The following is a 13,093-nucleotide window of genomic DNA, read 5'->3' as shown; positions in this document are numbered from 1 at the left end:
AGGGGGTGCATATAGGAGGTATATGAGAAAAGGTGTGCAAGTATGGGAGTGTGTGGGGGCGTGTGTGAATGTGTGTATAAGAGGGGGTGCACAGGTGTAGGAGGCATGTGAGAAAAAGGCAATACATGTAAGAAGGTGTGTGCATGTGAGGGGGTTATGTAAACGCATGTGTAAGAAGGGGTGAATGGATGTTGGAGGTGTGTGAGAAAAGAAGTGCATGCAAGGGTGTGTGTGAAGGGTGTGTGTATGTAAATGAGCATATAAGAGAGGGGGTGTATGGGTGTAGGAGGCATGTGAGAGAAAAGAGGTGCATGTAAGGGGGTGTAAGTGTGTGAGGTGTGTGTATAAATGTGTGAATAACAGAGGGGGCACATGCATGGGTGAAGGAGGCATGTGAGAGAAAAGGGGTGATGTAAGGGTGTGTGTGCATGTGAGAGGTGTGTGTGTAAATGAGTGTGTAAGAGAGGGGTTGCACAGATGTAGGAGGTGTGTGAGAGAAAAGGAAGGCATGTAAGGGGGGTGTGAGAGGGTGTCTAAACGTGTATAAGAGAGGGGGTGCATGGGTGCAGGAGGCATATGAGAGAAAGGGGGTGAGCTGCAAGTGTGCAAGAGGTGGGTGTGTATATGTGTGCAAGAGAGTGTTTGCATGTGTGCTGGGGACAGGGTCTGTAAGAGAACAGGGGGTGGATGTGTGGAAGAGTGGTGTGTACAAGAGAGGGGATGTGTATGAGGGAGAGGGAGAGTGTATGTGTGCCTGTGCGTGCATGAGAGAGCACATGTCCCACCCCCCGGGCTCTGGCTGGGGGTGCGTGCAAGCCCTGGCAGGGACAACCCTCACCTCACCTCGCCCTGCTCCTTTCTTTCCCTGAGAGATTTGCAGCTGAAAGGCCCCATGTTCCTCCCTGCATTGCCTTGTGTTGCAGCTGCTTGCTGAGCTGAGATTGTGCTGCATCATGCTGAGCTGGTCTTCCCAGGGGAGGAAGGGAGGCAGGGAGCGGCAGGCTGGGCTTGGCCACACTCTCACCCTGGCCAGCTAGAGAGTGGGGAAGAGCCAGGTACTGTGTCCTGGTAGTGGTGGGGGATTTGTGGGCCTCAGATCATGTCCAGCTGCAGGTTGCTTGGGCGGAAGAAGGAAAGAAAAGCCAAGTCCTTGATATGAACTTGTGCTCTGGTTCTGTTTTCTTGCTGCTTTCCCATCTCCCTTTGCAATGGGGTGTTTTGATCTGTCAGCTCGTGTGTGTGTGTGGGGGGGGGGATGCTCTCTGCTTTCCAGGATATGCTGGCAGCATTTTAAAAACAGGATCTCTTTCCTTGACAGCTTGTTTTGGGTTTTTTTTGGAAGTCCTGGAAACCACGTCTTCTTGGAGAAAGAGGGATGGCCGCTGAGAGGCAGGTTGTCAAAATTGTTGCGAGCAAGGAGCAGATGGAAGGGGTCGGGGCACGTGTTCAAAGAAGCATTGGCACTCCTGAGGTAGGCTTTGCACTGGCTGCCTCTCCCCCTGAGGCGATGGGATGTTGCATTGAATTATGAGCCTTTCCTGGCTTTGCATCTACCCTTTAACCTAATTCACAAAATGGACTGGAAAGAATAGCATCAGGAACAAGTGGTAGATGCCCAGACCTGGGTTAGGGTGCGATGTGGCTCATGCCTCATAATTCACGCATGATAATTTCATTCATGGTAATTCATGCACCAGGTGTTGAACTCGTCTTGGCCTCACAGGCTGGATGGAGGTATGGGCGGGCTTCATGGGATGTATTGGGCCCACAGACAGCCTGGTCTACTTATGCTGGATCTAGCATGTGTGGACCTCATGTTGGGACCCATGCCACACAACACTGGTTTGAACATGTTGGGACCCACGACACATGACACTCTATATGGGGAGTCCCACAGTTCCCCCCACTTTCTCCCTTCCTCTGGGCTGTTTGGGGACTGCACCTTATGCAGCATCCACTCCAGCTACTTTGGTCTGGAGTGGGTAAGTCCCAGACTGGGTGGGGTGGACACTGTGTGGCATAGGTCTGGCATCTGTTGGTGAGGGTCCCGGGGCAGCGGCCATGAGTAGTGTGGATTCTGGACTGGTCAGTGTGGGTACCACATACAGCATTTGTCCCAGGCCCTGTATGTGAGGCCTGTCCAGTGGTGTATGGGTCAACACAGCCCCAGGGGCAGAACTGGGGGCCAGATGATGGACAAGATCTGGTTGGGGGCTATATCTTTGTTATGCCTGCTCTAGGGTATACAGTCTCTTTGGACCTTGAGGAACCTGTGGAGGCTGGAGCAAAGGTTTCATCCAGTGAAAGTCCAACACCCAAGCCCTTCCTTATCCTGTATTAGTTGATGGAATTGAAAGACCAGGAGGGATAAAAGTCTCATAAGCTGGTAGGACAACTGGGTCCAAATACTTTATATACAGGGCAGGAAGAGAAACCAGAGAGCTGAGGATGACTGATGCTACCAGTCAAAATGTCATGTGAAAAGACTTCTGCCTATCCTGGGATTGTGTTTGCACTCTGGAAGGGGAGAACTTTATTTTAAAACTGTATTTATTCCCTGGAGGAAATGAACTGGGAGAGCTGGAATTTGAGTCTGGATAAGTCAATCTGTGATAGTCGGGAATCCCCATGGGACTCAGTCACGGAAGTGTGGCTTCAGAACAATATAATAATGAATTTCACTGAGAGTATTTTGTGAGATCAGGGCTTAGCTCTATGTCTTTAATAATTTGACTCTGTGGAGTCTGTTGACATTTCAGTTGTCTAGGTGAATCTAAGGCCCCCCAAAAAGGACAGAAAGGGATGCTCAGCCAGATAAGATGGAGATGATGCTGTGAAAACATTAGGAGGAACTGAGAATGTCCATACCAGCTTCTATTACTTTTTAATTCCAAATTTAGTCAGTCAGTGTAATATGTGAATGACATGTTGGCAGAAATTAGTGATAACTAGTTGCAACAGGACCTGCATCCAGTGGAGCTGTAGCACCCTCCAGTGGACACATTACTCCTGTCTTCTCTGCTCTCTTGGGTTGCCCTGTCTTCCCACTTGCCTGTCGCACCTTGATGGTGTTTAGAAAAATTTCATAGTTTCATAGTTGGTAGGGATGGATGGGACCTGAGCAGAACATCAAGACTGACACCCTGCCATGGGCAGGAAAGAATGCTGGGGTCAAACGATCCCGGCTACGTGATTATCTAGCCTCCTTTCGAAGACCCCCAAGGTAGGAGCGAGCACCACTTCCCTTCGAAGTTGGTCCCAGATCCTAGCCACCCTGACTGTGAAGTAGTGCTCCCTCATGTCTAGCCTGAACCTACTCTTAGTCAACTTATGGCCATTACTCCTAGTAGTGCTCTGGGGAACAGGGTATCTCCCGTTCCCTGCTGGTCCCCCTTGGTAAGTTTATAGACAGCTACCAGATCCCCTCTCAGCCTTCTCTGGTGTAGGCTGAACAGGTTCAGGTCCTGTAGCCTCTCCTTGTAAGGCCAGCCCTACTGCCCTCTGATTATGCAAGTGGCCCTCCTTTGGACCCTCTCAATGTTGTCCACATCCCTCCTGAAGTGCAGCGCCCAGAACTGAAAAAGAAAGGTTGGGAAGCTGCCCAGAGGCCCAGAGAGAGTTCAGTCTACTGCCAGGCTGCCTGGGTCTGATCTATCGTGGCCTCTCAACCCTATCAGTGTCCCAGGATAGGAGGTGCCTTAAGTGCTGTGTTCATGCCTTCCTCTACCCCTATAGCCATGCCCAGGCCTTGTAGATGTTACCAGTTATATCACTGCAGCGGGGTGGCTTGCCCCAGGGCAAGTTTTGTCCCACTTGGGCCTCCAAACCTTTGTTGGGAGCAGAGGCAGATTAAGATTTATTGGGGCTCTGAGCAAACAGAAAATTGGAGGCCCCCTACACCCCATTATAAACATGAATGTACCAAAAAGCATCAATAGACCCATTAAATGTTTACATGGTACATTAATAAATAAAGTACAACACGTAATATCAAAATTAACTACTTAATTTTGCCATATATCAGTGTCCTGGTATTTCAAAATGGTGGCAGGGGTTCTTGAAGTAAAATTTTTTGAATGAGCTTTAGTTTAAGTGCTGCCACCACCATTTTTAAGCATGGGGACCCTGACACATGAGAGACTGTGGCACTTTAATTAGAGCAACTCTCAGAGTCACTCTAATTAAAGTGCCACCACCCACTCCCAGAGCCAAGGGGCCAAGGGACATCTTCCTAAGCCTGCCCAGCAGGGCTGAGGCTGAAGGGGAGGTGTAAGCCTTCCTGGCTGCTCAGGGCTGGGTAGTCTCTGTGCCAGGCTCCCAGCTCTTCTCCCTCTGCCCAGGGCAGGGCCTATGAAAGACTATATGGCTACAGTGTTTTAGGCTAAGTGCAGCCTGTCAAAAAGTCCAAAGCTAATTGATTCAGTCTTTGCAGGTTAGTTTAAACTGCAGAGATTGAACTGAAAAACAACTGGACAGACATTTACATTTGATTCAGGAAATGCAGCCAAATGACTGCAGTGGCTCAGGCCAGAAGCCAGGGGCAGGGGTGGCATTAGAGCACCGTGTGTTCACTTCTTCTTTCTGCTGCCCTGAGGTCTCCGGGATTTGCAGTCCAGAATTACAGTGGCAGGACTCTGCAGGGTTGCTCATCATTTCCTCTTCCTGCTTCCAGGTGCCTCTGGGAGTTGTAGTCTACAGTCTTAACCAGCAGTAAATTTGATCTGGGAAAAGGGTGTTTAGACCCCAGCAGGGTTTGCCTGGGGCAGGGGCATCCCCCCTTTCTCCTGCATCCTCATATGGGTCCCCCTCCCTTTTCAGCCAGCTCTGCTCTCCAGAGCAGACAGTACACCCTAGCCCAGGGCGGTAAAGCATGCTGACATGCCAGGGGACTATGATTTAACTTGAGCCAGGAAAGGGTCTGGTACACAAGTTTCATAAACCAGTTGGACCCAAATCAGTTAAGTCTGATATTTATTACATTCACCCAGGATTATCTCAAACCAATTTCAGCCATTTTGAAACTGGTTTATGTGCACTGAGCTTCTGTGCTAAGTTTCTGGTCACTTAAACTGGCTTATGTGTAATTTCTGTTCCTAGCCTTAGGCACCTTGGGACAAAAGAGGCAACAAATGTTGGGCTTTATTATTTAAAGCCTCTTGCAGTCTCATCAGTGGGTATTTCTTCTTTGCTTTGAACACACTGAGGACATCAGTTATCTGCCACTTGGTTAAGTACACAGACTACTTAAATGTTTTAATATTTTTCAGCCCAACTGTCTATTTTTTGTATTCATTAAGTTGGTAAAGTGAAGTCCAAAGGCTCATCTGCAAAAGGAGTTTTGTAAATTCCCTTTGAGGCTTGGACTTATGGCACATTATGACCTGCCTAACATCTGATACCCCAGGTACCTCTCTACAATTTACTAGCTACAGGTAAATTTCAAAAAGCCAATTTCAACAACCAAGACTAATTTTAATATTGATTTTATGCCCCCCCCCCTTTTGACATCTGATACCTACAGGTAAAGAACCTGCTTTTATTCCCTGCAACCCTCCTAAATTTGCATTTCTGCAAAACAGGTTTCTAAAGACTAGCTTTTTTCATACCTGAGGGATTTCTGACCATCTTTCATATCTCTCACCATTTTTTATTTCTTTTTTTTTTTGCCTGAGGAAGGACATGTGTCCAAAAGCTTGCAAATAACAGCTTTTTTGCAACTGTTTAGTTGGTCTAATAAAAGATATTGCCTCTACCCAAAGACTCCACCTACAGGTCAACATGAGCCTCCCTCCATCAGTACCTGTTTCTCACCCATTGTCTGCCACAATTTGCATTTTTACCGACTGCCATATTGCATTTTAGCTTCTCGGATAAGCCATCCAGGAAGAGCACAAAACACCTGCAGACTCTTCCTCTGCCTGAACAATGGTGTTTGTACCTGAAAGCTTGCAAAGAAGAATTTTTCCAATCATTTTAGTTGGTTTATTAAAAGATAGATTATAGTTGTGGTTTTACCAACCTGATTATATTTGCTTTGTACTGAGCTACAAGGACAATGGAGCATGCCTCCTAGCCAGTTTGATTCTTCTTTAATTCTGTCTGTTTATGGATAGACTTTTGGCGGCTGTCCCCTTTTTTAAAAGTGTACATCTGCATTTTTTAAAAACATATAGCCCTAAATTTAGGCTTTAAAGACTTTGGGTATCTAGATAAGTGGCCTGAAGTTTTTTCAAGTATGCTAAGCACCCCATTCACGTAGGAGCCTAGCTTCAGACATGAAGCTTTTAAAATAATTTGCTCAACTGCTCAGACTAGTATTTTCCTTGGGTCTTTTTGCACTGCTGCCTTTGCCCTGGGGCTATGCACCCTGCCTGGGCAGAGCAATCTGAGCAAACAGTGTGCAGACTGCCTCCACCTCATGCACAATTCTGGGGGGCACATGCCTCCCCCTACCTGGGAGTGTGCACAGCAACAGGGAGCTGCCCCTCCTTCCACTCCCAGCCTGATGGACGAGTTGCCCATGCCTCCATCCTGCTCCCTGCCCTGCTATGGCTAGGGCTGGGCAGCACCATGCCCCCAGCCTCAGCCTTAGCCCCTGCCCCCTCCCTTAATGTGAGGGCTTCGATTTGTCTCCCTCTGCATGCCTTATCTTCCCCTCCACAGACTTACCTGCACTGTGCATGGAGTTGTTCTCAGCTGGGCTACACAGCTGCTTTCTGCCAGGCTCCTGGTCACCTGCATGCCTGTGGCTGGCTGTGCATATGCACGCCATGCTGCCTGCCTCTCATTTTCAGGGCCCTCATTTGCAGAAGGCCCCTGGACCAGTGCCCAGCAGGTCCTTGAATTAATCCACCTTTGGTTGGGGGCTTCAGCCTTTTCGGCTTTGGCTCCTGTTTCTCTGGATGAGCCTCCCTTTAGCCAAGGTCCACTGTGCCAGACTTTGGCTCTTGGGCAGCAGCCCTGACTCCCACTCTGGGCCTCTGGCCCCAGACACCCACTTTGAGATCCTGGCCCAAGTCATCCTCCTTGGGCTCTTGCTCTAGCCCTCAAAGCCCTAGGTCATCTCCTATTTCAAACTTTTTACACTCTTGGTTTCCATGTGCCTATGTCCTGAGCCCAGGCTCTGGTAGAGCTTAAACCTCCATGTGCCCCTTGGGCACCCCTGTGGCCTCTTCACTGCTTTTAGCTACACCTGGTCTGCCGGTATAAACTCAAACAGTGGTTCTCAACCCTTTTTGTACCAGGACCCATTTGTAAACTTCAATGGCCAGTCTTGACCCAGTGCCCCTCACTTCTGTCCTGCTGCCGCACACCCCCAGGCCCTAGCCCCCCAAGTGTGTGCAACAGGGTGGGTGTGTGGGGGACAAGGGCCAAGCAGGCCCTTGCAGACTGAAACTCTGCCAGCCTGCAAGGGAAAAGCCAGTTTTCCACATTTTTCCCCTTTAAAGGACAATCCATTTTTAAAGCTCATCTGTGACCTTTCCTATATTCTTGTGATCCACGGGTTGAGAAACACTGAACTAGAAAATGAAGGCAAGCTGTTACTTTAATTAAAACCAACCCGCCCTGGGTAAACAAACATTAGAGAAAAAAAAGGCAGGCTATGGCTTGAATCAAAACCTCCTCCCATGCTGGGTAAATGAACTTAGAGCAGCCCTCATCCCTTGGGCTCTCTGCACTCTGCCTTTGGAGCACTTCAGCATCTGCAAGGGGGTCTTGTGCAGCTGCTTTCCCCAGAGAACTCTGCTCCCTGCAAGGTGCCTGTCTCCCTTCCCCAAGGCATCCAGCTTATCTTCCAAAGCTACTGCCCTATTTGAGTCAGATGACTTGCTAGCTCACACAGATGTTTGCCTTTAGGTCTAATGAATAGCCCAGTCTTCCCTGTTGCTGCTTAGGTCTGCTGCATGTGGCCTCTCTCTCAGCTGCCTATCTGCCTTCACAGCAAGTGTGTGTCTCCCCTTTTTAGTAACAGAAGCCTCTGGCTCCCTGTTACACTGGTCTTAAATGAATGAGCAGCAGTTGAATTAAAAATATACAGTATTTCCACTTTGGATTGGAGATTGTGGCTTACAGATGAGGAGCATACCAGATATGTATGTCATAGGCAGACATTTATCATGTCACACGTTCAGGGAATTTATAGTATGATAAAATGGCAAACAAGCCACAAAGATGTCCCCCACTGGATCTGTGCTCAGGGACATCCAAAGCTCCATGCTGCAGCTGATGCAGTCACACGATTAGGATCTGGCATGGAAGGACACACAATTTTTGAGGGATTGGCAATAAAATTCCTCAGATCCCAAGAGTGTGATCATATTAATATCTGCCAACAGCTTCAGACTCCCTGAGACTGGTTTAGTACAGTCAACACTACTGAGGCTACCCCTAGGAACTTGAGAAAACTGCTATTGAAGAATCAAGTTGTCTACTTGCTTAGTGAAGTTTCACACAGAGTTCATATTACACCTGTGCTGTCCAAAGCTTGTGCTGGCTCCTACTTTGTCTAGCTACAATTCAAAGATGCTGGTTCATCTTGGTCCTAATAGAGGTCTAATGTGTTTGGCTACTTATCATCTTTCACCCTGCTGCTTTAACTTTGTGTTAGCAGTTAAAGTGAGCTGAGGCAGGTGTTGGCAACTTACAGCCTGTGGAACCACCGAATCTGGCCCATGGAGCTGAAGGATTTTGGCTCACTGCACTAGTGTTGGGGCTGAGCAGCTGTGCTGGGGCTGGGTAGCTGGAAACTGCACCTGCATCACTATTGCTTTTTCTCATTTTCTGCTTCCTGGCTGTAGCGCTGGTGTAGCTTCTAGCTGGTGGGTAATTGAGCCAGGGTTGGGCAGCTTTCAGCCATGCCTATGCTGCAGCTGGAAGGGGGAGCTGAGGAGAAGTAGCAGCATGGGCATAATTTCTGGAAGCCCAGCCCTGGTGTAGTTGCCCCCTTCTAGAAGTTGCCTTTGCAGTCCTCCTGGGGAGCCAGGGACTGAGAAAAGCAGCAGCACAGCCTCCTAGTCCTGGCATGGGTACAGGGAAACTCCCTTCCCTGCTGGCTTGCTACCAAAATCTCCCAGCTTGCTCTGGACTGTCACTGGGTAGTTCTGACCTGTAGCTTGAAAATGTTGCCAGCTCCTGAGTTAAGCTTTTCAATTTTTTTCTATAATTTTATACTCAGAGAAGTTGTGGAATCTTCATCCTCGACGGCAGTGTTGTAGCAACGAAGTTTGGTGCCCAGGGCAAAGCCCACAGTGGCAGCCTGCCCTCACCCTGCGCACAGATCTGGGGGGGGGGGGGCACATGCTCCCCCATGCTTGCCCAGGCATGCATGCAGGGGTGGGAGCCACCCTTCCTCTGTCCTCATGCCCTGCCCCCCCCCCAAATGAGCCACTTACAGCTCTGTCCCACACCCTGGCCTGGCTGGGAAGCGCCTGTTGGCATCCCTTCGCTTTGGTGCCCTGCTTGTCCCTCCCTTACTATGTTACTGCTTAGAGGTTTTTAAGACCCAGTTAGACAAAGCCTTGGCTGGGATAATCTAGTTGGGGCTAGTCCTGCTTTGAGCAGGGGGTTAGACTAGATGACCTTCTGAGGTCCCTTCCAACCCTCATTTTCTATGATTCTAATAGGGGACTTTGTGATATGGAGTTATCTTGACTTTGGGGCTCTTGAATTCACCTAATCCTTCAGAATCAGCATCCATAGACCTTCCACTATGCCCAGGAGATCAATCTATTTATTCATGCTTTGGTGTGAGTGGATAGTGAGGTTAAGAATACAAGGCTCTTTTTAGTTTGTTACCACTCTGTAAATATATTTTAATTATTTTAAAACTAGTGCGTATAAATGTTAAGAAAGTATTTTGAATGTTATGCTTTGCATGGGAGTAGTTGAGTTTCTACAATTTCATTTTTATCAGGATTGATCTAAGTGAAAGTTAATCGAGAATTTTGAAGGGAGATGAGTGAAGGACAGAATGCTATCTATCTATCTATGATAGTCAGTATTCCTTACAGTTTCATGATTTATATGTGGCAGTAAAAGCAGAAGTTGATAAAAAAAAATCTGTGTCTAAGTGCCCTAAATTATTTTTATTCCAGTTAAGAAATTTGGATCCTTTTCTGCTGCTTGATGAATTCAAAGGTGGGAAACCAGCCGGCTTTCCTGATCACCCCCATCAGGGTTTTGAAACAGTAAGTAATTCTAACTGGCATTCATGATATGCATGTCACAAGTGAGTACTGTTAGTGTTGCTGCAACACATGATCTGTTACTGCATCTGTAAGAAAGCAATTATAGATTGCTTTGATGTGTTATCTATAATATCTTGGGCACTATTAATTCTTATCACAAATTTGGGGTGCACATCTGCAACCTTCCCCAGCTTTCCATGTCTCTTCACTGAAAAACAGATGAGGGTGGGCTGAGTTTTGACACTGTTGGTGTTCTGTATTTTTACATTTTTTATTTTTAAACTGACATTTTTGAGTCCCTTTCATGTTGTGTTTTTTTAGACAGAGTTACATGTTCTTCCATTCTATTATTTTATCCATAGTTTATTACAGTCTGGATTAATAATCTCTCTTGACAGCAATGCTAGTTTGTTTTTTACTTTATAATGTGGCATGAAACCTCTGTGTGGTGGGAAGAAGCCTTGCTACACCTTTGCCTAGGAAATAATAGGATTCTATCTGCAGGATTCTTGAAGGAAGGGACTGATCCTAGAATAATACCTCAGTACCATGCCAGGGAGTGCCATGGTGGTGCATGCTGTGTTTCTTTCACATGTACTGCCTTCTAAAACAGAAATAACATAGAAGTGCTTGGCATTTGCCAGTGAGCTCTCCCAAGCTCTTTTAATGGAGAGAACTCACCGGGGTGTGCTCAGTGCCACATGAAAAGACAACTACATTGTTTGGAGGTAGTGTGAGCAGATTGTCTCACTTTGGTGCTTCTTGGCATGCTACTGAATTGGCATGCTATGTATATAGGGGCTTTTGGGGGTGGGTGGGAAGAAACAAAATCTTACTATTTCTTTAATGACATGACTAGAAGCTTCATAGTGGAGGCAGAGGCAAGATCTCTCCCTGTCTGCCACATTAGGACAAATTCTGGTAAGGAGAGAGGCATGTAATATACCCACTTGCCTCATAGGAAAAGTTGCTGGCAGGAGGAAAACTGCTTGCATGTCCTTCTTAGAACAAGAGGAAGGGAATGAATTGTTTTGACCTTGACTCCAAGCTTTGCAGGAAAACTGAAAAACTGCAGCCTAGAGAGGAAATGGCTTTGTTCCAAACTGTTGTAGTTTGGGGTTTTGCTTAATTGGAAGGCTTTGCTGCTGCTCTTAACTGATAATTCCTGGAGAAGAGCAAGTTTTTCACCCCACGCTGGGCAGCCCTTTCAGCGGGAACTCTCTTAATGGGCTTCCCTTCTGTTGCACCCTCGGAGCCCATCTGGATGGCACCTGCATCCATGGGGCTGATTCCATTGGGCATTGGGATGAAACGTATCTAAGGGCTTGGTTTTGGGGCAGTGCCACCCTATGGGATCCTGGTGGCAGGACTCTTTGAGGGGCAGTGATGCTGGAACCCCAGGCCAGGTGTCACAGAGGGCTCAGTGTGGTGGCAGCACTGTGGCACATGGGACTGTATGAGGAGTGTCTTGCTGTGTTTCTGGGGCCACTTGGCTTGGTGAGGGGTAGTGACAGAACCAGTCTTGCTCTGGGCTCCCAGGACTCAGAGCTGATGCAGTCTGGTCTGGAACTGCTGGGCAGGGCCAGGCCATGTCAGGGGCATAACTAATAAGTGTTATGCCTTGGGCAAAGCTTCCCTGTGCCCTGTGGTGTAGAAGTAGGGGGGAGCTGAGTGCCAGAGAGTGTAGAGAGAGAAGGAGGCTCTTACCAGTCTTACCTGCAGCCAGCAGCATTGAATGTTCCTGCCCACCCCTCCAGTGGGGCTCACTTCACCATGGAGCAGCAGAGGAGGTGAGTGAGGAGAGTGTAGATTTCCACTCCAACTTTCCCCTCCCCAATTTACTCAGAGCCGTGACCCAGTCCCACTCCTACCATTGCTCCAAGGCCTCTTCACTTTACTTAGAAGGGTGAGAAAAGCATGAGCATGCCATTTGTAGCATGCATGTCATGGGCTGGCTACCCCTGCGCTAGACCAGCTCTGGCCCATGGAGCTATATTATCCAGCCTACAGGACTCCTGAAAGGTCCAGAAATGTGATGGTGGGGGAGTGGTACCAGTGTTAATTACTGCTGTCCTGCTGCCTAATTTCTGAATCTGTGGTCTGGGTGAAGTGGCCCTGCACACTGCTCAGTCTGGTAGGCAAGTGATGCAGAGCTGAATCAGGGTGGTGTGAACCTGGACCAAGATGCTGAGAAGCAGGTGGCCAGATTGGTGTGATGCCAGATTGGGCCCATGGCCCTGAGAGGGATCCGGTCTATAGACTGACCCTATGCCACTCATCCAGGATGCGGGCCCAGAAAGTTGGTTGCCCCTGTGCTAGGCTATTCATTGCTATCAAAATCCTGGACAGACAATAAGCATGGAACCCTACAGACTGGAAGTGCATCATAAGCAATGAATTTCTCAGTCTGCATTTGTTTTTTTCTTCTTGAGTGAAATTCATTTTTTCACAGTCCACATTACAGGTTTAAGTTGGCATGTAGGATCTGTAAAGGCTGTGAACACGGGTGAATTTTATTCTTATAGAATGCCTGTGAAGGAAGATGCTGAGCAATGGGATAACTCTTCACTTACAGTTCAAGAGCCAAGCAAAAAAATGCCATTGTCCAATTGGGTGACACTGGGTGTGACATTCACACTGTTGCACAAATTGGGTCAGTCGAATTTTATGCTCTGTTTACCATGTAATCCTGGGAATGGGACATAAGATCTCTTTTTTTTAAAGGCAGACAAACATATTCACTAAATGTTTAGAATTTACTGCGATTTAAGAAAGTGAATATTTTATTAAAAAAATCCTATGAGAACTAAGAATATACACAGTACGGCCAGTTCCAAGCATTCAGAAATCATGAGTTAGGCATCAGAGACTCCTGAGATTTTTCAAAGCAAACAGACCTGCCAGTC

At 47.7% G+C, this 13,093-nt stretch overlaps 1 protein-coding gene across 1 annotated transcript in view; it reads left to right on the top strand.

Moving 5' to 3' along the window:
• The first annotated feature begins 1,323 nt into the window (after positions 1-1,323).
• PIR (pirin) overlaps positions 1,324-13,093 on the top strand; it is a 120,227-nt gene continuing 108,457 nt past the window's right edge. Inside the window, exons 1-2 of the mRNA XM_019525069.1 lie at positions 1,324-1,471; positions 10,095-10,187. Coding sequence (XP_019380614.1) covers positions 1,376-1,471; positions 10,095-10,187 — 189 coding nt within the window. The 5' untranslated portion in view covers positions 1,324-1,375. The remainder of the gene's footprint in view (positions 1,472-10,094; positions 10,188-13,093) is intronic.

This window comes from Gavialis gangeticus, unplaced genomic scaffold (genome assembly GCF_001723915.1).
Source record: "Gavialis gangeticus isolate Ggan-Ray unplaced genomic scaffold, GavGan_comp1, whole genome shotgun sequence".
Taxonomy (NCBI): Eukaryota; Metazoa; Chordata; order Crocodylia; family Gavialidae; genus Gavialis; species Gavialis gangeticus.
The sequence above is the reverse complement of the archived record's forward strand: the minus strand, read 5'-3'. Positions and strand labels throughout refer to the sequence as shown.